The following is a 23,596-nucleotide window of genomic DNA, read 5'->3' as shown; positions in this document are numbered from 1 at the left end:
AATCAGTTTCCCATTTAAACATCACGATATATTTGCATGAGGTGCAGGCGCCCACGTGCTGTCAGCACCAGCAACACTTCCGGGCGTCCCCTGAGCGCAGTGGCCGGCGCTGCCCGGTGACGGACACAGCCGGTCCCAGCCGGCTCCAACGGACCCACTGCAGGGCAGAGGTGAGCCCCTCAGCCACGGGCGGGCGCCTCGGGGAAAGCCTGGCTAAGGAAGGGCAAACGGTGCCCGGCAGCCAGGGTTGAGTGGAAGAGGGTGAGAAACAGCCCTGCGAGCACAGAGGGGAGAGCGGGAGGAGGGCAGGAGGGGCTCCAGGCGTCCGGCAGAGATGCCCCTGCAGCACCGGGAGGGACCCCAGTGGGGCAGGGGTTTCCCTGCAGCCCTGCAGAGGACCCCATGCTGCAGATTTATCCTGAAGGACTGCAGCCTATGGGGAATACCCACAGTGGAGTTGGGAAGAGTGTGAGGAGGAAGAAGTGGCAGAGGAGGTTGAGGATTCAGCAGCTGTTGTCTTTTTCTCTTGGTCGAGTGGCTGTGTGGGCACCTAGCTACTGTCTAAGGTCAACTCATGCCTTCTTTTTCTTTTGGCAGGTCATTTACAAAGGGAGAAGAAAGGGCCCGTCTTCTGACCATTACTATAGTGAAAATGCATATGTAGAAAAAACATACTCAGCTTCCATGTACAGTCTCTCTAAAGCAGGACTGAATTCTGTTTTCTACATGATTCCTGTCTTTTACCTTAAAGGATCTTTGAAGTTGGCTGCTGAGCTGCCAGATGTGTGGCAGCTGGGAGCTGACAAAACCAGTGGGAATTCATCTGCCCAGATGCCCAGCTCCTAACTCTTTTCACCTAGGGGTGGAGGACAGCTCAACTTATTTGTGTACAGGGCTATAGCAGTCTGGGAATTTCTCTGTTTCTTCCCCTCAACTCCTATTGAGTCAGCCTTGTACAGTTCCCATGAATGTCTGTGTCCCTTTATGCCATCACACCAAGGCTGTTCTCATTTTTTTGGGGGTCAAAAGAACAACCACCATTAAAATGACACACATCTCTATATTATAGTGTGTGTCTATATATGTGTATATATATGTGTGTATATTCTATATATACTTCTATACAAATTAAATGAATGGAAATTTCAAGGGAAAATGAAACTGGAAAACTATAATACTCATTTAAATGTTTGTCAGTAGGAGACAGGAAATGTTTAAATGAATAACACAGAATTCATGAATGGTGAAATATTATAATAGTTTCAGTGATCTAACAGAAGATTTCAGTTTAATCATAGATCAGACATAATTATGAAAAGGTGAAAGGAAAAAAAGTTAGCATAAATGTGGGAGGAATCAAATTTAGAGCACCATGTTCACTATGGATTGGTTAGATTCAATCTCAGGACAGCCTGAATTCCAAAATAACAAGTCTAATTTATATCTACCAGTAAGCAAGAAGAATATAATTACATTCAAATGGACTATTCATGTTATCTTGCATTGCAATTCTTTCTTTTCCTGTGGAGGTTTTGGTTTTTTTTTTTTTTTTATCACTTGCAACTTAAATTTTCTTTAATAATAAAAATGAAAGTTTATAGGCCTTTTAGTAAACTTGGCACTTTTTTTCCTGATAAAGGAGACACTGCTGAGGTCTGTAACAACTTGAATAAACATTTATGGATACATAAAACTTACTTAGCTTTTTATTTTAGCCTTAAATGATTAGTGTGGGTTATTTCAACTTTTTAACTGACAGCTTTTTCTGAATGCAAACAAAAAATCAGTGGAATGCAAAAATAACTTTTATATTCTAAATTATACTGATCTGAATATTCTGGATAGCTCAGAAAAATTAGAGTTCCTCAAAACATGTTTATATGATAATATAATTGTTCTAGTGAACATTTCCTGTTCCCTCTATAGTCAGTTGCCTGGACAGAGTAAGATTTGTGGATTAATGCATTTATTTTTTTTAGCCAGAATTCTTTTCATGAAACTGGAAGAGGAAAATTCAGTGCTTTTAATTTTCCAATTCTTAATCCATATCTCATGTTGAGAATTATTAAATATTATTTTAGAATTTATAGAAGACACTGCAACTGTCAAAAGTTCTAAATGTTTAGGCGGTGATTTCTGTTCACCTAACAGCTTGAATTCTCTTGTAACTGTCATGCCAGACAAATGCCCTTGCTTTGTACCATTCTTATATATCTTACGCTTTATAAATTTGGGCCTGTTCTAATTTCCAGCTGATATTTAGAAAGAAGAATGGCAACCTGAATGTAAAATTTGTAATACAACCTGAATACCACACCTGTAGGACTTAGACAATTAAGATAAGCTGGCACTTCTCCCACATTCTGTTCAAAGGTGCTGAAATGATTGCACTGAGGTGCTACTGCTGCCATTTTAAAGGATTTATTATTGGCTGACTGTACTCTTGAACATGCTGTGCTGTAATATGAGAAAAGTTTTTTAACAGTTCTAATAAGCAACTGCCTATTAGGAGCTAGATAATAAGCAGTTCAGTCATTACACTTAAATTGAAGTACACATTCTGTATCCTCTAAGAGGCAAAACAAAGTATTATGTTACCAGTTCAAAAAAATTTATGTTTTCATAAGTTTTTGGTGCTATAATAAAAGATGTCTAACATAAAAAAAAAGGTATGACAGATGTAAATGTATGTAATCACCATCAGCATGGATAGAAATATGTCTGAAATATGTTATTTGATAATTTTTGAAAATACAGATCAAACATTTTGCAGTTGCATGTAACATCTTACTTGGTGAAGATAACAGCAAAACTAATTATGACCATGTCTCTTGGATATACCTAGTGAGGATTTAACAGTAGTATAGGGTTAGCTAAAGGGAAGTGGTAATTCACACACAGATGCTGTTGTAATATATTGATATTTCACTCTAAGCCTCACCTACAGAGCTACTTTGCTTTCATTTTTAACATTTCAAAAGCTATTTCGGACATGATTCCTCGCAGGTGACAGGCATGATCTACAATTAAGTGCCATAGCAAAACTGGAAAATGGGAAGTGTTTACCAAAGGCATACCTGTCCAGCTCTCGCATTTTCACAGACAAAAGTATCATAGAATACTGCAAACTGTGGGGCATTGTCATTAACATCCAAAATTCTTACATAGACAGGAACACGAGTAGCATCTTTGGGGTTGTCTGACAGAAGAGAAAAAAATTAGTTTATTTTCCTACTAAATGTGTTCTGGTTTCTTACAAATTTCATGAGCAATAGTCATAGAATCATAGAACGGTTAGGGTTGGAAAGGATCTTAAGATCATCCAGTTCCAACACCCCCTGCTATGGGCAGGGAAGTCATGCAAGATTAGGAATGAAACAGGTCAAAATTTAGCATATAAACTGATACCAGATAAGAATCAGACCTCCTGAAAAATAAGATGTTTTGCTTAGGGTAAAAAGTAAATTAAAGGCATTGGTATCCAGTGAGCAATTAAGATTTTTACATGAAAATAGGGACTGCAACTGTTAATGATCTATGCAAATATAGTATACGAAAAGTATGCCCACTACTGTAATGACAAATTTGGTTATTTGGTATGCTCAGGAGTATTATTCTGCTGTAAGGTTTTTATTTTAAAATTATTTGTGATTTGTTTTACACAGAAAAGATGTTGCTGACTTTTAGCATTGTGCTGGTTTTGGCTGAGGCAGAGTTCACTTAAACCACAACATGCATATATGTTTCAAGAAATTTTCAAGCCTGATTTTCCTTTCTTGTGCTTTAGTAAGGAGGGAGAAATTCCATCAAAGCCAATGAAAGCATCCCCCAAATAATGTGGTAACAAATTGATTAGAATCAGAGTTTTTATGTTTAAATTACCTTAAAAAATGTGAATGTAAATTTTCAGACCTTAGGTTAAAAAACGAGAATAGTAACCTCCCCCTCTTGCCAAATGCCAAACCCCTATTATTACTTAAATGAGTTCTCATTACTATAGGTTAATTCTGGAATACAGGTGTCCCTATTCTCACTTGCTGATCTAGTTGCCATACCAAGAATCTGAAATAATACCTGGGAGTAAAAAAGGTGCAGGCATTCGTTGGAATTCTGCTGGATATTATTTTGAAGCTTTAATCGAATGGGATAAGTAACAGTAGAGATGAATAAAAATTATAGATTTTTTTTTTTTTTTCCTACTTTTAAGCTGCTTCAAATAAAGCAGTAAACTTTCAGGAGTAGCTGGTGTTAAGTTCACTTGTTATTAATAACACCTTCGCTAAAGAGTATGATGTGGATCATTCTGACATCCTGAATGGTTTAAAATGTCAGGTTTCAGGAACTGTTTTTCATAGCCTTTTGCATTCTTGTACTAACTTTCCAAATAAGTTCTGTTTGTAACACTGCTTTCCGATTGTGTCATGGTTTACAGGTAATATTTTTAAAGACCTAAATCTCACCAGTCACATTTTTCTCCAAAACTAACATACCACTTTAGAGATTGCCAGCACTCCAAGTAGGTCCAAAGTGTAAATGTGTATAAAGTATCCCTACAAGGAAATATGTTTAGCACTGTGATACAATCATACAAGGATACTAAGCTTTTTCATTATATAAATACTTCTGAAAAGTACTTGTACAATACTGGACAGCACCGTGAAGGACTGTAAGCTCAGGACAATGCATTGTGAAGGAAAAAAAAACCAACAAAACAAAACAAAGAAAAGGCTTAAAAAACCCGAAAATACAGCTATCAGGTGTTCTCAGTACAACCAGCCTATTAGTCTGGACCGTAGAAATGGGAACAGGCAGGCTAAGAGTGGTTAATTGCCTGGAGACAATGTTCCATTCAGTTCCCTGCAGTGTAGCTCTTGCCAACCTTGTTCACTGCTGATGAGCACATTTTTTAAATTTTTTTTTTTTTTTTTTTTGACTGATACAGAATTAACCCTAAAAAAATGCCAGTGTCTCTGAATGCAAGTGATCTTCACTGGCTGATTTAAAAAATCAGAGCCTTGTCCCTTAAAAAATTTTCTGTTGGGTGATTATTATTAGTTAATAACATAGTAGGCTTAGGAGGAATTCTGCTTTCCTATTTGTAGTTTTAACATGAAAATATTCCAAGAAATGCTACAGCATTGGGATCGAATTGAACCTAACTTGTAAGATGTATTGATTGCAAGAGCTGTAAGTGTAGATATGATAGGAAGAGATAATGAAATTATTTCCAAGGAAAACAATAGAGACAAAACCATAGATTATCATCCTGATCTCTGCTACCTTAAGAGCAAAATCATGTCATTGTGCTCAAAGAAAAGTAATAAAACAGAATTATTTAATTGGTTCATTTCAGAATGAACTTGAACATTAAAAATCAGTGTTGGATGTAGGTGAGAAAAAGATACAACAAGGAGACAGCTGTTGTTAGCTACCCCCAATTTACTTTCCCAGAATATCTAATAGAAAGGGGCAGGATGGAAGGAAGAGAGTGTTTTTCTCATGAAGTCACAGCTGTAAACTTTGCAGGCTAAGGAAAACTGAAAGGAAGAAGAGACCAAATTGGCTTACTGATCTCAGCTGCTATAACGCTAAGATTGTGCCATTGTGATATCTCACGGTCAAGTGGCTTAGAAGTATAGATGGACCCATTTCCAGAATGAATATTAAATATCCTGTCAAGGTCAGTATGACGATCCAGAGAAAACCTAAATATGGATAAAGAAAGGAAAAGTATTGTCATAATGATAGAAAATGGAAGAAAGCTTACGTCAATACAATTTTTAGGTTCTATGTATTACATTACAAAGGTTAGTTTTGAGAACACATATATTTAGTTTCTATAAACACTTAGGAAAATTCTCAAGGTTAATTCCATAGAATGAGGAATAAAAATTACAAGAATTTAATAAATATACAATATATCTGACCTTTTATAGACATATGAGAATCATAAAAAAAAGTCAGAATTTCAGTATAACAATTACAGGATTTTTTAAACCTGAAAGGAAAATTATCTTTGATGTGCTGTTCCTTCAGACTGAGACTGACAGCTAATTTATGAGCTTTTCAAAATTACTGTTATAAGCTCTGCTTCTGTACTTTACAATGTATTAATTTACTAGAGCTCAAGTTTAAAAAAAAATCAAGTTGAATAAAGTTCACATGCAGAACTTTCAAGAATATAGTGATGTCAAGGGACATTCTGTGTTGCTATAGTTGCTGTACTTCCACAGGCAAAAAAATTCTACTAATACAATATGGCAAAATGTATTTTTCTTTTTTTTTTTCAATGTTTTTCCTTTTTTTTGTTTCTTTTTTTTTTTTTTCTAATATTTAACACTGCCTTCAAAGTTAGGATTGAACCTTTGATGTGGAATTTAATGTAGGATTCTGGCAGAATTGGGCCAAATTAGAAAAAAAGGTGTGTTAGTATACTTGTACAGTGCGACAGAAACAATTGCTCATATTTCCATGAACTTTTATGAGTGATCTAAATAGTTCATTAGGTGCATCTGGATTTATTTACAGTATTTAACTAAACTGAACCAAATGAAAAAAATTGCTATAATATGAAAATAATGTCTGTAACGTTTTGGTGGGTTTTGTTTGCTCACTCCACCACATACAATAAACCAAACAAAACCAAGTAAGTGCAACAGGAAGCCGTTTGCACTCAATTTATAGAAAGCTGAACTTACAATTTTAATAAACAGAAGCTAATATTTTAAAAATAACAGAAAATTAGAAATAACAGAAAACCAGAAATAAACCCACAAACCTGAATCAATTTTACAACCTGAAGCTACAATATTTTTTTTAATAGCAGTGTTAATATATTAGACAAACTTCTCTCATTTCAAAATATGACACTTTTCAAAATCATTTTGTTTAAATGTTAGCTGTTAATTTCTGGGGTAAACAGACAGTACTTTGTATTTAGTATTGATATTGTAACAAGTAAAATCCTGCAAATACTTATTCTAAGTAATTATTGTTTGAATGAATATACAAGGTTGTTCTGCAAGTTGAGGAACAGAGCAAATACTAAAGAGAATTTGATCTGTGCTATGCAAATTGCTTTAATGTTCTTGTCTTCAACTAGATAGCATTAAATGAAAGCTAATGAAATGACTGTACTATGAACAGCATTATCAAATATATCTTTGATTTTATCTTCAAGCAAATTAAATCTAGGTTCAATGGTCCCTGTCACTTTTTAGAAATTTCTTTGCTCTTATTATTGGTTTGCCTCACCTGCCTTTTCTAAATTTTCTATGAGAGAATGAAAAGAAGCATAAACAAAACATAGAAAAATTACATAAAATAATCTTTAGGTTGCTACTCTGTGTAAATAATAGTGATGATACCTGCCATATGTATCATCACTACTTGATTCATCAAGTTGTGTCAGAAACAAATTAAGCTAATGCTCCAAGTTTGTTCTTTTTCCAGTCACGATTTAGAAAATACAACTACTAAAACTGTCAGTTGTCTCATGCAATTAGAGTGGGTAAAAATATAATTCTAAGTTATTTTTATATTCTTCAATTTCAGAGGCTTGGTGTTGTCTCCTATCTTTTCCATACACACGAATCACCATAGGAGAAAATTAGATTCAGTTTCATTTCCTAATCCAGTTTTACCAGCTGGGCCTTGTTAAGAAGTATGTGGCAATTGACTTTAGAGTCAGTAAATAAGGCTGTTTTGCCAGAATATAATTTTTGTACTTCATTCAGTATTGCAAGACAACACACATCCAACTTGGACAGTGTTGCTTACCTGTTTCTTAAGGCTTATACCAAACACACCCACCAACCTCACCCCTGCAAAATATAGCTTACTACATTCAGCTAGATGCAATGTAGCATGTAGGATCTAGTAGTAGTAGAAAAAAATTAAAAGATATTAATTTTTCAATGTCTAATTTCTTACTGGAGTATTACCTTATTGGACTTGAGGCCGAATCAGGATCCCGTGCCATTACCGTTCCTATTATTGTCCCCAACTCAATATCTTCATGAACCTCAAAAAGGTAAGAAGATCTGCTGAAAATGGGAGGTTCATCTACATCTTCTACAGAGATTTTCACAATAGTTGTATCTTTGAAAGGCCCAAGATAATAGAAACGTGGATCCACATGGGTATTCTCAGCTTCTACTTTCAAGGTATAAAGTCGTCTTGTCTCATAGTCTAGTGGCTAAAAATGAAGATGATAACATTCATTAAATTACATTATATATTGACAGATGTTGACTTATATACATAATGGAAACTGAAAAGGACTCAAGCTTTGTCAGATCCTGCCCTGGGCTGGGAGAATCCCAATACAGTTTAAATTTTCCACAGCAGAGTAAAAAATTTCCATTGTTTTTAGAGGAAGTTCCTTTTCCTAAGTATTATTTGAATTATCATAGCACTACAACAAAAAGATTTTTCAGTGCAAATCTACTGATTATTTACATAATTTTTCAGTTGTTTCACAAGAATATTTGAAACTATCATATAAACATTTAAAATACTTGAAATATAGACTTAAAAATAGTGACATTTCAAAACAAGGTATTAATACTAATATTTCCCAGGAAATACTATAAACTCTTGGATACACAAAATGGCCTGAGTATCCTTATTGTCAAACAAATGTAACTGGCCTTAAATATCAACAATGTTTTATGTTTAAGGAAGGGAAGGTGTATCAAAGTTCTCAATATCTAGAGAAATAGTAAGAGCTTAATATTTTTCCATTGCATTTATTTTAATGAATCCAACATCAGGGATTTTTTTTTTTTTTTTTTTTTCAAAATAGATTTGACATTTTTGTCAGAGTTCCTTTTTAAAATGGAAGAAGGGAAGGTTCAAGATTACAATTAGGAACCATTTTGAGTAGAAAAGAACCTTTATTCCTTCAAACTTTTCTGTCATAGATGAAAAGTGTTAGCTAATTAATGATACTCAGGAAATGAGCAAGCTGAGAATTTACCTTTCTGACACAAAAAGACTTCCTGAACTCCCTCAAAATCTCAGGGAGATAACAAACTGGTGGTTTTCATTCATCAGTGAAAAGGGTGATAGAAGACTGGGTTTTTTTTTTCTGCCTAACTGCTTTAAAATACAAACTAATATTCACAAAAGATACCAGAAATTTAAATATTCTATTTAAGAGCAGAAAGTCAAGTGAAAGAATGAGTTTCCCCTTTGCCCCAAATATTTTTTTTAACAGTATTTAGAGCAGAAAGGAGAATATCTATGAATATAACAGAAATGCAACACAGTGCTGCTATTTAACCTAGATCTGAGACTATCAGTGGGTCTTATAAAGTGCAGCATGCTGCTGTTAAGGGATGCTGGTGTCAAGCCTATAAGAAAGAAGCCATGTTAGTCCTCCTTTATTCTAACTAGCTGGCTTAATTTGAAGGTGTTCCATGAAGATGTAAACTTGCTATGAGTACATTCACACCAAGTCTGGACATATCTTCAGGCTATACTGCAAAACATGGATTATGTAGGTATTCCAACATATCACTAGTAATTAACAAAACTGTCCCAAATATATGAAATCGTGGCAAAGCAATTATGTTGGCTGTGAGAATTTGTTCAGAAAAACTTGTACTGAAAAAGCTTTACTGGAGTAGGTATTAAATTCAGACTTTGTAAGCTATGGGCTCAGTAAAGGAACATTAGCTGTAGTTGTTCACCACTGAAAACATAATGATAATCAATGTGGAGAAACAGTTAAAAAATATTTGCATAAATGAACAAACTGATGATATCTTCTTCCTTGCTAGTTAATGCTGTTTTCTGTGCTGTTTAAATAAACTACTTATTTATCAATAGGAGAAAGCATGCTGAAAATTGCAAAGTGTGTCAGATTGCTAATGACAAAATAAGATCTTGTTCATTAGTATTTTTGGTGACATTTTTGGAGCTGCTGTGTTATAACTTACAATTGTTTTTTGTGCTTGATCAAGTTATTAGACTGTTTTTTTCAAGATTATTGATTGAATATAACAGCAGCCTGGTTTTCTACAGTGTGAAAAATCTGAAGCAAGCAAGCAAGCAAGGAGCATCTCAAGGGAAGCCTTTGCAAACTTCTAGGAAACGAAAAATGATCAGGCCTCAAACTCTGTATTTTAATTCTTTCCCAGATAAGCTGCAATGCTGACTATGAACATAGAAGCAAAGAGAGATTTAAAAGGAACACACTGATCTTTGCAGAACTTACCTTTTCCTTGTTTGCCATATCAGGAGCTGTGCAGATATATTTTATAGTAGTGTTTAATTCGCTGTTCTGTGCTTAAGATTTGTTTTAAAAGCTAATACAAACAGTGTTTTATGTTAGAAAAACTGCCTGAACTCTTCAGAAACACTTCTCAAAATCCATAAGAGAAGGACTGAGGGACTTCTGGAAGGGAAATTCATTTGAGAAGTTGTTGAAGATCAGGTGAATTGCATTTCTAAGTGTGAAATCTTACACCTCTGGAAGTGCTTTGACATGCAAGACAGAGGGCAAAGCTAAAGCTAGCCTTGAAACAGGGACACTGTCATTATTCACTGCTCATATGTTAACCAGCTGATGTGTTGGAAATAGTAGCAAAACAATATAGCTTGCTACTCCACTTCTGTGAGTGTGTTTGTGTTCTGGCATACACTGGTAAACTCACTTGATGAGAATATCCTAGAGAAGGAAAACATGTCTCACAGTAGTGAGTGAACTTCATATTGCTTGCTGAAGAAAACAGGTCACATAAATAGTAAAGAAGTGTATTTGAAATCAGAGATAATTAGTACCAACACAGTGGGGATGGGTCATTTTTTATGTAGTTTTCTGGCAATAATGCTTTAAACCTATGCTGCATCTCAGATATTGTTACCACCTGTTACTTACAGTTCATCTTAAAAGGCAATAGTACCTTACTGATGGGGGATGCTTGCAAACATTAAGCAGTTAGAACATATCATCTTATGATCTAGACACTTTTTTTGCAATTAACATTTGTGGCATAACATTGACACAAAAATAATTTAGTGAATGTTCTTAGCACCTTTCGCACAGTTATGATGCCTTCCTGTGTGTCCTTTTGTGTCACAATATCAAACATATCTGTTCCATCGCCATCTATTATTCTGTACTCTACTTCTGCATTTTTTCCAGTGTCTGCATCTGTGGCTTTGACGCTGCCAATGGCTGTCCCAACTGGGGAGGACTCGGGGATGCGGAGGTGGATGGTACCTAGCAAAGAGACAAAGAACCACTCAGGAGCCCCATAGGTGTTAAGTAAGACTGTCACAGAATAACTGATAGCATATTGTTCTGTATCTTTTATTCTAGAGAACTTGTCAATTAATATTGGGGGGTGGGCAAAATGCGAGGCAGACAGCAATACGGAAGAAAACTTTAGGTAAAAGATTGAAAAAAAAATCATAGGAAACAAATTCATTGAAAAACATTATTGAAAAGGACCTCTATTCTATCTCAAAGAAGAACCAGCTAGGTCTGTACTCTTCTGGTCTATGTCATCCCTCAAAATCTGAAAGGACTGCTCTCTGTCCTTTTCAGACTTCACTCTGCCTATTTCCCCTTAATATCTAAGGTATTTGGTTAACTTTGGGACACATCTATATAGATGTATACATTTATATTTGGGATACAGTAGATTTTACATCTATTTTATCATGGAAGCAATGCCAAGAACAGAATCCCCTTCTCTGGCCAAGTCTAAGCAGCAGACTGACATTTCAGCTTTCAAATTTAGATAGTCAGATACAATATTAAATACATTTGAATGACATGTTAATGCAGGATAGGTTTTTGAAAAACCACAAGCAGACAGTATGCCCATACTTGTTAAACCAGTTAATTCATACTTAAATAAGACTTATGAATATTGCAGTTTTGGTTTTGTGCTACTTTTCCAGCTCAGTTGCATTCCTTTATTGTGGTGTCATAGAGCTGGTAAGAAACATAGGAATAAAACTGTCACCATTCAGACATGCTGCAATAAATTGAAATAAGTATTTTACCATACTTTTTAGTATTCTATGTCCTAGCCTTACTGTGAAAACTGTAAATACGGGTTGAGATCTTTGGTCCCATCTGTCAGAACATACGGTAGGAAAACACGTGGGACACATTATGCACTATGAAGAACTGTCAGAAAAAAGTTTTTGAATTAATGCAGATACAGCTGTCATTACAAAGATGAAAGTTAAGTCATCAAAGCTCTACTGAAAAACATTTTCTTCTTTATCCTTAGTTAACTGTTCCAAGATTTGCTGTTTTACTTACAGACTTCCTAAGGTAAGTAAGGTGAGTTAGAAAGACAGTTAACAGTAACACAACAGTGGAAATGGTAAAGGCCAGCAACCACAACAGAAAAAAGTTGAACAGGCTACCCAAAACGCAGCACATTTACAAGTCATCACAAATAAGAAGTACAGAAAAGTACATAAAGTGAGTCATTAGTTTTGTGCAATCAGGAAGAATCATAGGCAGAGACCAGTGGCAAGGCAGAATGGGAAGACCACTGGCAACATGATCTTGTAATATCTTCAGCAATGCACAGGTAAGTCATGTGGAGATTATAAGTGTCTCTCAACAGACTGTATGACAGGCTACAGAGTGACATAGGAACTGTTTTTATTTTGGAGAATACTCACTGAAAAAAACCCTATTATTTATTGGGACATTTGAGACTTAGTTTCTCATTCTACAGAACTCTTTTTTTCTGTTTCAGTATGCTATAGTTTGCCAACACTAAAAAAAAAACCAAATCCAAAAACAAAACCAAAAACCAATGAAAAACAAAAAACCCCAGCAAAATTAAAAAAAAAAAAAAACAAACAAACACCACATTCACATTTGTCATTAAATGTTGAATGAAAAATATTGAAATTTCATTTCTTCATATAAGTTTACTTAGGCAGCTTTTGACATGAAACTGATATATTTTATGGCTACATACACTCCACATTCTAATTAATGAATTTTTTTTTTTTTCTTAGTTACATTTTGGTGTTTCAATTGAGTGATTCATCTTGCATTTGCTCTGACATTTTCATTACCTTTCTCTAATACATAAATCTGTGTACTTTGCGATGTTAATGTATAATCTGTCTGTAATCGCCTGATGGTTAAAAAAAACCAAACCAAACCCAGAAGAAAAACCCCTCTGCTCCAATTTAGTATTTATTCAGTACTGTGAGACTACAATGAAAGACCACCTTTTTCCCAATTAATATTTATATGTCATAATTAGTTTTATAGTGTGTCAACATTCCCCGTATTTTTTTCTAAAGTGCTTAAAACTACACTCCTAAGCTATGCTTTTGTGGACATTACTTTGACTCCAACTGCAATAACTAGCTCTACAAAGTGATGAGAGCTCATATCTTGAATTACTAAAAAGGTAGTTGAAACACAGAGTGAAAATAACCAGAAACCTATAATCTGAAAGATAATTTTATAAGTAATTATCAATTTATAGAAATCTTCACCAGAGTTTGAGAGACTTTGATTTATTATTTTTGCCACTGAAGATATTTAATGCATTGACTAATTATTGGATGCAGTGAGTTTTAGACACTGTATCAGAACACAAACTATACCAAACTACAGTTATTCTTGCAAAATTCTGCTGCCCACCCTTTTTCTCTCACTTCCTCCTCAAAGAGAATAATTGTTTGCATTTACTCCAGTGAGTAATGTTCTTTCATTTGTCTTTCAGGAATAAAAATGGGAGGATCAAGGAAAGGAAAAGCTTTTCCATGTACTGAGGAGAGTGAAAATCAGCTGGAAGATTAAAGTCTATCCACTTATGTCTGGAAATACTTCAGTCAGTCATAAAGAATGAAAAAGTAAACTTATTCATGTTTACCCTTCTACTTATTTACTCTCAAATAGGCATATAAAATAAAGGTGAATATTTTTATAGAGTAAAACAGGCTACAGTCTCACAGAAGATCCAAGTTGCTATAACTCAGATGCACTGAGTTTCAGTCCGACTCAGGCTCCAAAGTCCGTAAACAACTTTTTCCATTTTCCGTTTTTTCCATTTATCATTGGCCAACACCATCTCCTTACTTCTGACAACACTTGTAATATTACAGTTGAAACAAAGCTCCAATATCTGCTACATCAGGTCCTTATCTGACTCAAATATGATGTTGGACTGCCAGATAAGTCATGTAAAATTGGTCTAGAAAGTTGATTCTATCATTCTAAGTATTAATTTAGCGCACTGTTCAAGAAACAAGAAAAAAGGCCAAGCCCAGATGGAAGTGCCGGCATTCCTTGCCTCCATGCCACTCAAATTACTGTAATCCTCTATATGCAAAGGGAACAAGACCAATTGTAAATCAAAAAGTTGTGGAAATACCAAGAACATAAAGTAACAAATTACCAATAAATTCTGTCCAGAATGGGGTCTGTGTGGAAATGCACGAACTGTAAGTATTCAATTGTTCATGATTTTGATAAGAAATCACATGGTGATAAACATCTTAGCTAAACACATATATATTAACTACAATGCCAAAATGAACAAAATTGCATACTGCATTTGTGCTATAAAGAGCATGTAAAAGTCAGAATCATTTGAAACCAATTTTGTTATTTTGAGCCTGAAAACTGATAATCAATAACTAGTGGATTCAGTAGAGTTATACAGAAGAAAGAACAGGTGGTGAGGATACTTCGAAAACTTTAACTACTAACTATGTCCGAACCACCAGCAAAAGGCTTCAAATGTATTTTAAATGCTTCACCTTTAAAAAGCTTGATGTTACATAGTTTAATATTTCCATTTTCCATAGAGACCAAGCTTGGTTTTATATTTTAGTTTGAGGATAAACAGTCTTGATAGTTGTACTATCAGAAGCTAAAAATCATTATAAAAAGCACTGGTAAACTTAAACTGTAAAAAAAAAAAGAGTTAAATGCCTTTTACTTTGGGAAATTTTCTATTAGGTTTTGTAGCACTGTAACTGAAAAAGTTCAAATCTGCTTGATTCCCTTCAAGTAATTTCTTTTCCACGTTCTTTATGATTAAATATTTAAGCAGATACTACAATTCAAACATTTCTGCATATTTAGAATTACTACATGTTTTATTTTCCAGTGGGGGAGAGTATAGGATTTAAGCAATAGGTAAGGAAAAGAACATTGCTCTAATGCTCTTACAAGTCCACCTACCACTCCCTCCCATAATACTGGAAAGTATTCCAGGTTTCCTGCAGTTATATTTGACCATGTAGCTAACAAGCAAATGCTGTAACATTTAATATGCTGCTTTAATAATAGTGAATAAATCAGTACATAAGCCTTTTGTTCATGTGTGCCCCGTAATCTAGATTTACTCTAAATTAAACCAGATGGTGATTGCTTAACTCTTCAGTTTGAAGCTCTTACAGTGCAAGACAACTATTAAATGCAGCTTACTCTGAGGGAATCGAGGTGGATTGTCGTTGACATCAGTCAAAGTGATGTTGACGGTGGTGGTCCCTGATAATCCACCCATCTGGCCTCCCATGTCCTTTGCCTGGATAACTACTTGGTATTGCTCCCTGTTCTCTCTGTTCATGTTTGGCAAAGCAGTCCTGATGATGCCTTAAATAAATAAATAATAATAAAAATGTTAACAATCTCTTTATTTTTGATGTGCAGCAATCTGATGCATCTTTTTTTGCATTAGTCTGTGAAATATGTTTCTAAAATATTCACATTTTAAAGTACAAATTTCTGTTCATAAGCTTTATGAATAGCCTTCAGTACAGGCTATCTTTTTGTTAAAAAAATTTGCTCTGCATCACAGCTCCCTTTACAGTTTACATTTCATGCTAAAATGATTCAAGATATTTATGCACAAGGTTTATGAGTAGAAAGGACACCTTTTATTAGCCCAAGTGGAATCATTAAGAAAAAAAGAAAAACATTTTCTAGGACACAGACCTTTATTCTTGCCTTTATCAGAAATGCTGCTACTTAGATCCTAAGGTATCAATAGTATCACTGTAAAGTTATTTATAATTCATAATGTCAGCAGTAATAACTCTGAACTTTTTGTATTTATTATAAGAATTATATATTATGAGAAAAAAGCAATAAAGATTGTTTCATTTCAGTTAGGTTTTTTAATTATTTTTTTTTAGGTGATAAAAGATTTTCAAAATGAAAAAAAGCCAACAGTTTATGCTAATGGAAATAATGACAATTTGCCTGACCTGTTTCTGGTTCCACAGAGAAATATGGCTGTCCCTGAAGTATGCTGTAAATTATTCTTGCACTGTTTCCATATGAAGGGTCATCAGCATCCGTAGCTGTAACTTGCACCACAGAAGTACCTGAAACATCCAAAGACAACTTAGTTTCACATGGTACTAGGTGGAGATCCAAAAGCATCATTTTCCATTCAAGCAGACCACAAAGAAAATTTCTAATAAGGTTAATTGGACTTCTCAAATATGTTTATGATCTATAGTCAACTTCAGTACATTCTTCCCTATTTCCTACATGAATTGAATCTAAACTTCCCTAATCCCACAAGTGTGCACAAATACAGGCTGGGCAGAGACTGGATTATGAGCAGTCTTGAGGAGAAGACCTTCGGGGTGTTTATCAAGAAGAAGATCAACATGAGCCATCAGTATGTGCCTGCAGCCCAGGAAGCAAACCTCATCCTGGAGTGCAGATCGAAGGAGGTGATCATGCTCCTGTACTCCACTCCCATGAAACCCCACCTGGAGTAATCTGTTCAGCTTTGGGGCCCCCCAAAAAAAGACATGGAACTGCTCAATTTGTCCAGAGGAGGGCCATGAAGAGGTGCTGGAGCACCTCTTCTATGAAGACAAGCTGAGAGAGTTGGGTTGTTCAGCCTGGAGAAGAGAAGGCTCAGAGGAGACCTTGTAACAGTCTTCCAATACCTAAAAGGGGCCTAAGGAATGCTGGAGAAGGACTTTTTACAAGGGCATGTAGTGATAGGACAAGGGGGAATGGCTTTAATCTAAAAGATTTAGATTAGGTATAAGAAAGAAATTCTTTACTGTGAGGGTGGTGAGACGCTGGAACAAGTTGCCCAGAGAATCTGTGGCTGCCCCATCCCTGAAGTGTTCAACACCAGGTTGGATGAGGCTTTCAGTAACCTGGTCTAGTGGAAGATGTCCTTGCCCATGGCAGAGGGGTTGGAACCAGATGATCTTTAAGGTCCTTTCCAACCCTAACTATTCTATGATTCTATGAAAATAAATCTTAAACAATTGTATTTGCTATGTAATAAGATGTGTATAATAGTTACTGCTGCCTTAGTCATAATACACATATTAATAAGTGCAGTACACATACACATGAAACAGAACAAATCATATCAGCTGTCCTCTCTAGCTGCAGGGAGCATGGGTGCATATACTCCCAATAAAATCTATCATACACTTCTGAAAACTGTAGATTTGATCCTTTTCCCTTTGAAGTCTGTGTGAAGAGATTTGGGCTACTTAATTTCATCACTTACACAGCATGGTTTACACAGTGGGTTGTGTATCCCATTACCCAAAAGCAGTAAGGATGAACTATACTTTTAATGTTGCCTCAGCAATCTGGCTTTTGCTTCCACCAGTAGAAATACCTGGTAGGAAAAGTGCAAGGGCAATGCTAGACTTCTGTGTTCCATTCAGGAAGCAGAAGTCGCCACTTTCATATTGGCTGTTGCTTGCAAGAGGAAGAGAAACATGGTCTCTAGGCTTACGCTGAGAGATGAGTGATTATCACAAAAAAACTGTCTGAAACTATGCAAAGAAGCTAACAAGAGGAGTATATCAGCGTATCAGCTATGTTGTGCATGTCAACTGTCAAACCATCAGCTTGCCTTGTTTTGCTTCAGTTCACTGAAGTCACTGAAGATGCTAAATTATAAATGCACTGATCTAATCAGAAGCCCAGACCAGAAATCTGAAGACACTGAATATGATCAGTGCTGTTGGGGGGTTTAACAGCTGCAAAGTGAGTGTGACTTAGGCAGCACTACCAGGTATGGGTGTCACTCTGTCTTTTACATAGGCACAGGTTGTTTCTGATGAAGTTTGTAAGAGTCTAATCTAAACTCTATAGGGCTGCATAAAGGAGACAGTGATGTGGACAATCTGGAACATATAAGAGCATTACAGGAGCTATGTTATTAGTAAGACCTATGAATTCTGTAATTTTCTCCTTGTATACTTGCAAATTTATTATACAGTAAACTAGAACTATACGGTGATGAACTAGGCCCAGAAATAAACAGTCATTTATCAGATTATTGTAGTTCTCAGAAGGCATAATTTAACATAATTTTAATTATAATATTTGAATCTCCCTAGGGTCTGGTACTATAATAGTAATTAATGTATTTGGCCCTTTTTACTGTGTTCTTAGCAAGCATTTTTGAACACCATACAACTATTAATGACTTTGACCTTACAATGTAGACAAATTAGATAAGAATCACTGAAGATAATTAACTAGAAAAAGAATCCACAGAATATCTATTGTAAAGCAAAATTTGAAACTTACATTTCCTTTTCTTACTCCCACTTATGTGATATTTAACTAGAGCATGTACCCTCCATAGTAAATTATCCATAGAAATAACAAGTTTAATTAATAGGAATTTTCTGCTCTTTCTAGTGGAAAAGAGAGGGAATAATAACACACGTTCTCCCCTAAAATAAACTGTTTAATGCAGCAGAATAACAGAGAAGAAGTGGAAAGGGCTCAATTTTCAGAGAAATCAATGTCAGAAAGGTCTTTTGCTACATGGTACTCCTGTAACTTTAAAAACAATAAGCCGAAAGCAAGTACATCAGTGGGTATTTCCAATTCTTTTACGATGTTTGTTTTAAAGAAAAAATGTTTAATCTTGGGGGTGGGTTTTTTTGTGTTTGTTTGGGATTTATTTCCTTTTTTATCTCCTCTCCTGATGGTAGGATTTGTGTGCAAAGCGAAATCAGAGTCTGTAAAAAATCTAAAAAATGTAATACAATATTTTGGGTTTTCAAAACTTGTCATTATGGAGATTCTGAAATTATAAGTCAGAAAATGCAAAAAGTTTGGTGAGATAACTGTAAAAAGAAACAAATCTTTGTTTATAGGAAAAAAGAAGGAAGTATTATAAAATAATTGCTATGGCAGAGAGGACTAAGGATTGGGAATTGGCAGAATAGCACTAATGAGAGAGTGTACAAAAAAACAACAACTATGGAGAAAGCCAAGCAACAGTAGCTCTAACTGCTGTCTAAAGAGAAAGTTAAAAAAAGAACCACAGGTAGAGATGGCATGCTAACTGTGGGATACCCAACCTGTAACTCCCATGTAAACTGAGAGGTAGATTACATTTTATAAAGCATATATTGATATCACTAAGTCAGAAGCAGAAGAGACCAGTGAGGGAGCACGACAGATTGTAGAAACAGCACTGAGGATATGGGATGCAATAAAGATAAGAAATTATTAGAAATAAATAGGCTACAAGAGATGAATAGAGAAATAGCAACAAGTAAAGAATGCGATGATTAAAAAAAAAAAAAAGAGAAAAAAAAAGAGAGGGGAAAAAAAAAAAAAAGAGGTCTAAATAGCAGGAAGTTCTGAAAACTTGTCTAAAAGATACCAGTAGGCAACAACCATGGGAAAAGCTGTATGGAGGAAAATAGACTGATCTGCAGTACTGAAAATTAACCTTCAAATGAGCAGAAAGAGATAGATAAGAATATGATGGACATAAGATTTCTGTTAAAACCGTAAGAATATTCTGAGTTACAAACTTTGAAAGTAAGGAAAAGAAAAAAGTGAAAGAAAATAAAACATCTAGTAATCATACAAAGACTTCAAGAGAACAGGAAGGATGCCTTTGAGGATACTGACCCAGGTGCAAGACCCTAAAGTTGGCCCATTTACCTCTGCCTTTACTATGACTAACGAGCAGCAGGAAAAAGTTGAACAAGATGACAAAGAATTAATGGGCCTTCCTCAAAACACTGTATTTGATAGTAGAAACAGTCACATTCTCAGGTATCCATCTGACTAATACCATAGTTTGAGGAAGAAATCAAGAATTCCGCTTGAGGTCTGAAAGAGGCTGGTGTATGGCTACATCATGATTTGGTAACTCAAGGATGGGGGCAGATGGAGTAGATAAAGACTTAATAGTCTCTCATCTCCTGGCCCCCTTTGTAGTACCTTATAGTACAAAGCATTGCAGGATGAAGCAAACCCTGCACTCCAAGGGGCGCACAGATTTCTTAATGCTTCTTGCACATTTTTGCTACTTGCGCACTTCTGATGCTTTTGGTGAAGGAAGGACATTAGGAAATAACAACCTTCATTTATGAATTATTAATGAAATACTGGTGATTAAGTTTACCATTTTAACAGGTTATTAATCATAGAATCATAGAATAGTTAGGGTTGGAAAAGACCTTAAGACCACCTAGTTCCAATCCCCCTGCCATGGGCACGGACACGTCACACTAAACCATTCCATCCAAGGTTCTGTCCAACCTGGCCTTGAACACTGCCAGGGATGGAGCATTCACAACTTCCCTGGGCAACCCATTCCATTCACCACCCTTACAGTAAAGAACGTCTTCCTTATATCCAATCTTAACTTCCCCTGTTTAAGTTTGAACCTGTTACCCCTTGTCCTATCACTACAGTCCCTAATGAAGAGTGTCTCCCCAGCATCCCTGGAGGTCTCCACACAGCCTTCTCTTCTCCAGGCTGAACAGCCCCAACTTCCTCAGCGTATCTTCATACGGGAGGTGCTCCAGTCCCCTGATCATCCTCGTGGCCCTCTTCTGGACTTGTTCCAACAGTTCCATGTCCTTTTTATGTTGAGGACACCAGAACTGCACACAATACTCCAAGTGAGGTCTCACGAGAGCAGAGTAGAGGGGCAGGATCACCTCCTACAACCTGCAAAGTAATTAAGTAACAGAGATGTGGTATACTGATGAATGATATGTGCAATCTTGCTGAAAATGTAAGAACAGAAATCCAGTATCTCTTAAATCTAAGCTCTTATTTGCACTATATGCTGTGGCTCTAAAAGCAATGAGGCATATATAGTAAGATATGCTACAATGTCTATCTTCTTTCTGGTATTCAGGTAAATGCATATGGAACATATCACTGTGGTTGAAGTACAAATGTGTATAAATAGACAACACAGTTACAAACCTGCAGAACAGCTACGTTTTTGACACTTCTTAAAATAGAGATAAGAAGGGGCCCATAAGGATCATTAAGTCCAACTTCCAGCTCCTTGCTGGACTACCTAAAACTAAATCATGTTACTAAGAGCATCATCCAGACCCTCCTTGAGCTCTGACAGGTTTGGTACCATGACCACTTCCCTGGGGAGCCTCTTCTAGTGACTGTGTACCCTCACTTCCCCTGATGCAGCTTCATTCAATTTCCTCATGCTCTATCATATTTCACCAGAGAGAGAAGATCAGCACCTATTCCTTCGCTGGCCCCCTTAAGGAAATTGTAGACTTCAATGAGGTCACCCCTCAGCCTCCCTTCTTCAAGCTGAACAAACCAAGTGACCTCAGCTGCTCCTTGTAAGTGTTGCCCTCAGGACCTTTAACCATCTTGGTTGCTCTCCTCTGGACACACTCATGGTGTGATGTCTTTCTTACACTGAGATACAAAAACTGCACATAGTACTCAAGGTGGGACCACACCCATGCAGTGTAGAGTGGGGCAATCACCTCCCTCAACCAGCTAGCTATGCTGTGCTTGATGCACCCCAGGACATGGTTGGCCTTTTTGGGTGCCAGGGCACACAGTTGACTCAAATTCAACTTGTCATTGATCCAAATCCAAACCCCCGGATCTCTTTCCACAGGGCTGCTCTCCCAATTTGTATGCATAACCAGGATTATTCCATCCCAGGTGGAAAATCCTTCACTTGCTGTGATTAAATTTCAGATGATTGGTGGCTTCCCAGCTCTCTACCTTGCAAGTTAAGACCTCTCTACCCTTGAGGCGTCCAGCTCCTCCTAGTTTAGTATCATTGGCAAACTTACTTAATGTACAAAACATTTCTGGAAACATTAAAGAGCATTGGCTTTAAAATTAAGCCCTGGGAAAACTAAGTGGTGACTGGCCCCCAGCATGACATAACCCTATTTACTATAACACTTTCAGCCTGACTCGTCAGGCAATTGCTCATTCAGTGTATTATGGATTTGTCTAGCTGTGTGCTGGAGAGTTTTTCACATAATTTTATCAGGCAATTAAGTGAGACAGGCCTGTAATTACCAGGGTCTTCCTTCTTTCCCTTCTTGAAAACTGGGACATTTGCATTCTTTCAGTCAACTGGGACCTCTTCAGACTTCCAAGACTGAAGATGACTCCCAAATTTCTAATGAATTCTATTTGTCTCAAAAGTTCTATGCAGTGGGTGCTTTTAGAACATTTCTCTCCTTGTCCATTTAGCCTTTAGTTTTGAGATTACAGAGTAGATTTTTTTAAGTTGGAAAATTCAATCAGAAATGAATCAACTTTGAGGAATACCTCTTAAAATCACGTCATCCACTCATGGACCGCAGACAAACATATGCCTCTAGGGATCAGCCATAAAGCTAAAAGCCATAAAGTGAAATAAAGCAAATTCTACCAATGAGATAGTCAGTAGTCTAGCAGCTGAATTACCACATTTATGAAATCCAGGGACATGGTAGATTTTAACCTAGTTATAATTCTCTAAATCAAGGTAATTTTATTGACAGAACAGTCTATTTGTTTCAGGGTAAATATTTGGGCAAGACACAGGGTTGCTACTGCAAATGTATCCAAGATTCCTTTTTTTTTTTTCGTCTTAACTATCGTCCTGGGTTCAGCAGTAGCAGTCATTTTTCTTCTTCCAGGTAGCTGGTGCAGTGCTGTGTTTAGGCTTTAGTCTGAGAAAAATGCTGGTAACACACCAGTGTTTTAGTTGTTTCTAAGTAATGCTCACTTTGATCAAGGACTTTTCAGTCTCTCATGCTTTGCCAGTAAGGAGGGGCAAAGAAAATGGGAGGAAGCAGAGACAGGACACCTGACCCAGACTAACCAAAGGGGTATTCTATACAACAGCACGTCATGCCCAGTACATGAATTGTGGGGAGTCACCCGGAAGGCCCAGATTGCTGCTTGAGTTGGACTGGGCATCAGTCGGAAGGTGGTAAGCAATCGCTCTGTGCATCACTCATCACTGCTGTTTATTGTTTTTTGGTTTGGGTTTGGTTTTTTCTCCCTTTCCTTTTTAGTTTTATATTCTCTCTCCTTGTTATTTCCCTTATTAGCAGCAGTAGTAGTAATTTCATATTATACTTTAGTTACCGGACTGTTGTTATCTCAACCTGTGGGGTTTATATTCCTATGATTCTCCTCCCCATCCTGCCCGGAGATGGGAGTGGAAGGAGAGAGTAAGCGAGCGGCAGCATGATTCTGAGTTACCAGCTGGGCTTAAACAATGACAACTATCAGTGTAATTTTTGGGATATTTTGCACTTTCAAATTTTTATGATATATGTGGATGTTCAGATAATCTGGAACCTCACATCCTAAGTATTTTAGAATCAAAGA

At 36.3% G+C, this 23,596-nt stretch overlaps 1 protein-coding gene across 1 annotated transcript in view; it reads right to left on the bottom strand.

Annotated features, from left to right (window-relative positions):
* CDH10 (cadherin 10) overlaps positions 1–23,596 on the bottom strand; it is a gene marked incomplete at both ends in the record, with an annotated part of 54,150 nt that overhangs the window by 6,148 nt on the left and 24,406 nt on the right. The window contains 6 exons of the mRNA XM_080609786.1: positions 3,078–3,199; positions 5,569–5,705; positions 7,944–8,197; positions 11,043–11,230; positions 15,437–15,604; positions 16,219–16,338. Coding sequence (XP_080465912.1) covers positions 3,078–3,199; positions 5,569–5,705; positions 7,944–8,197; positions 11,043–11,230; positions 15,437–15,604; positions 16,219–16,338 — 989 coding nt within the window. The remainder of the gene's footprint in view (positions 1–3,077; positions 3,200–5,568; positions 5,706–7,943; positions 8,198–11,042; positions 11,231–15,436; positions 15,605–16,218; positions 16,339–23,596) is intronic.

The sequence above is a fragment of the Psittacula echo genome, assembly GCF_963264785.1.
Source record: "Psittacula echo genome assembly, chromosome: 2".
Lineage (NCBI taxonomy): Eukaryota > Metazoa > Chordata > Aves > Psittaciformes > Psittacidae > Psittacula > Psittacula echo.
Note: the sequence above shows the minus strand (reverse complement) of the source record. Positions and strands in the feature narration are given on the sequence as shown.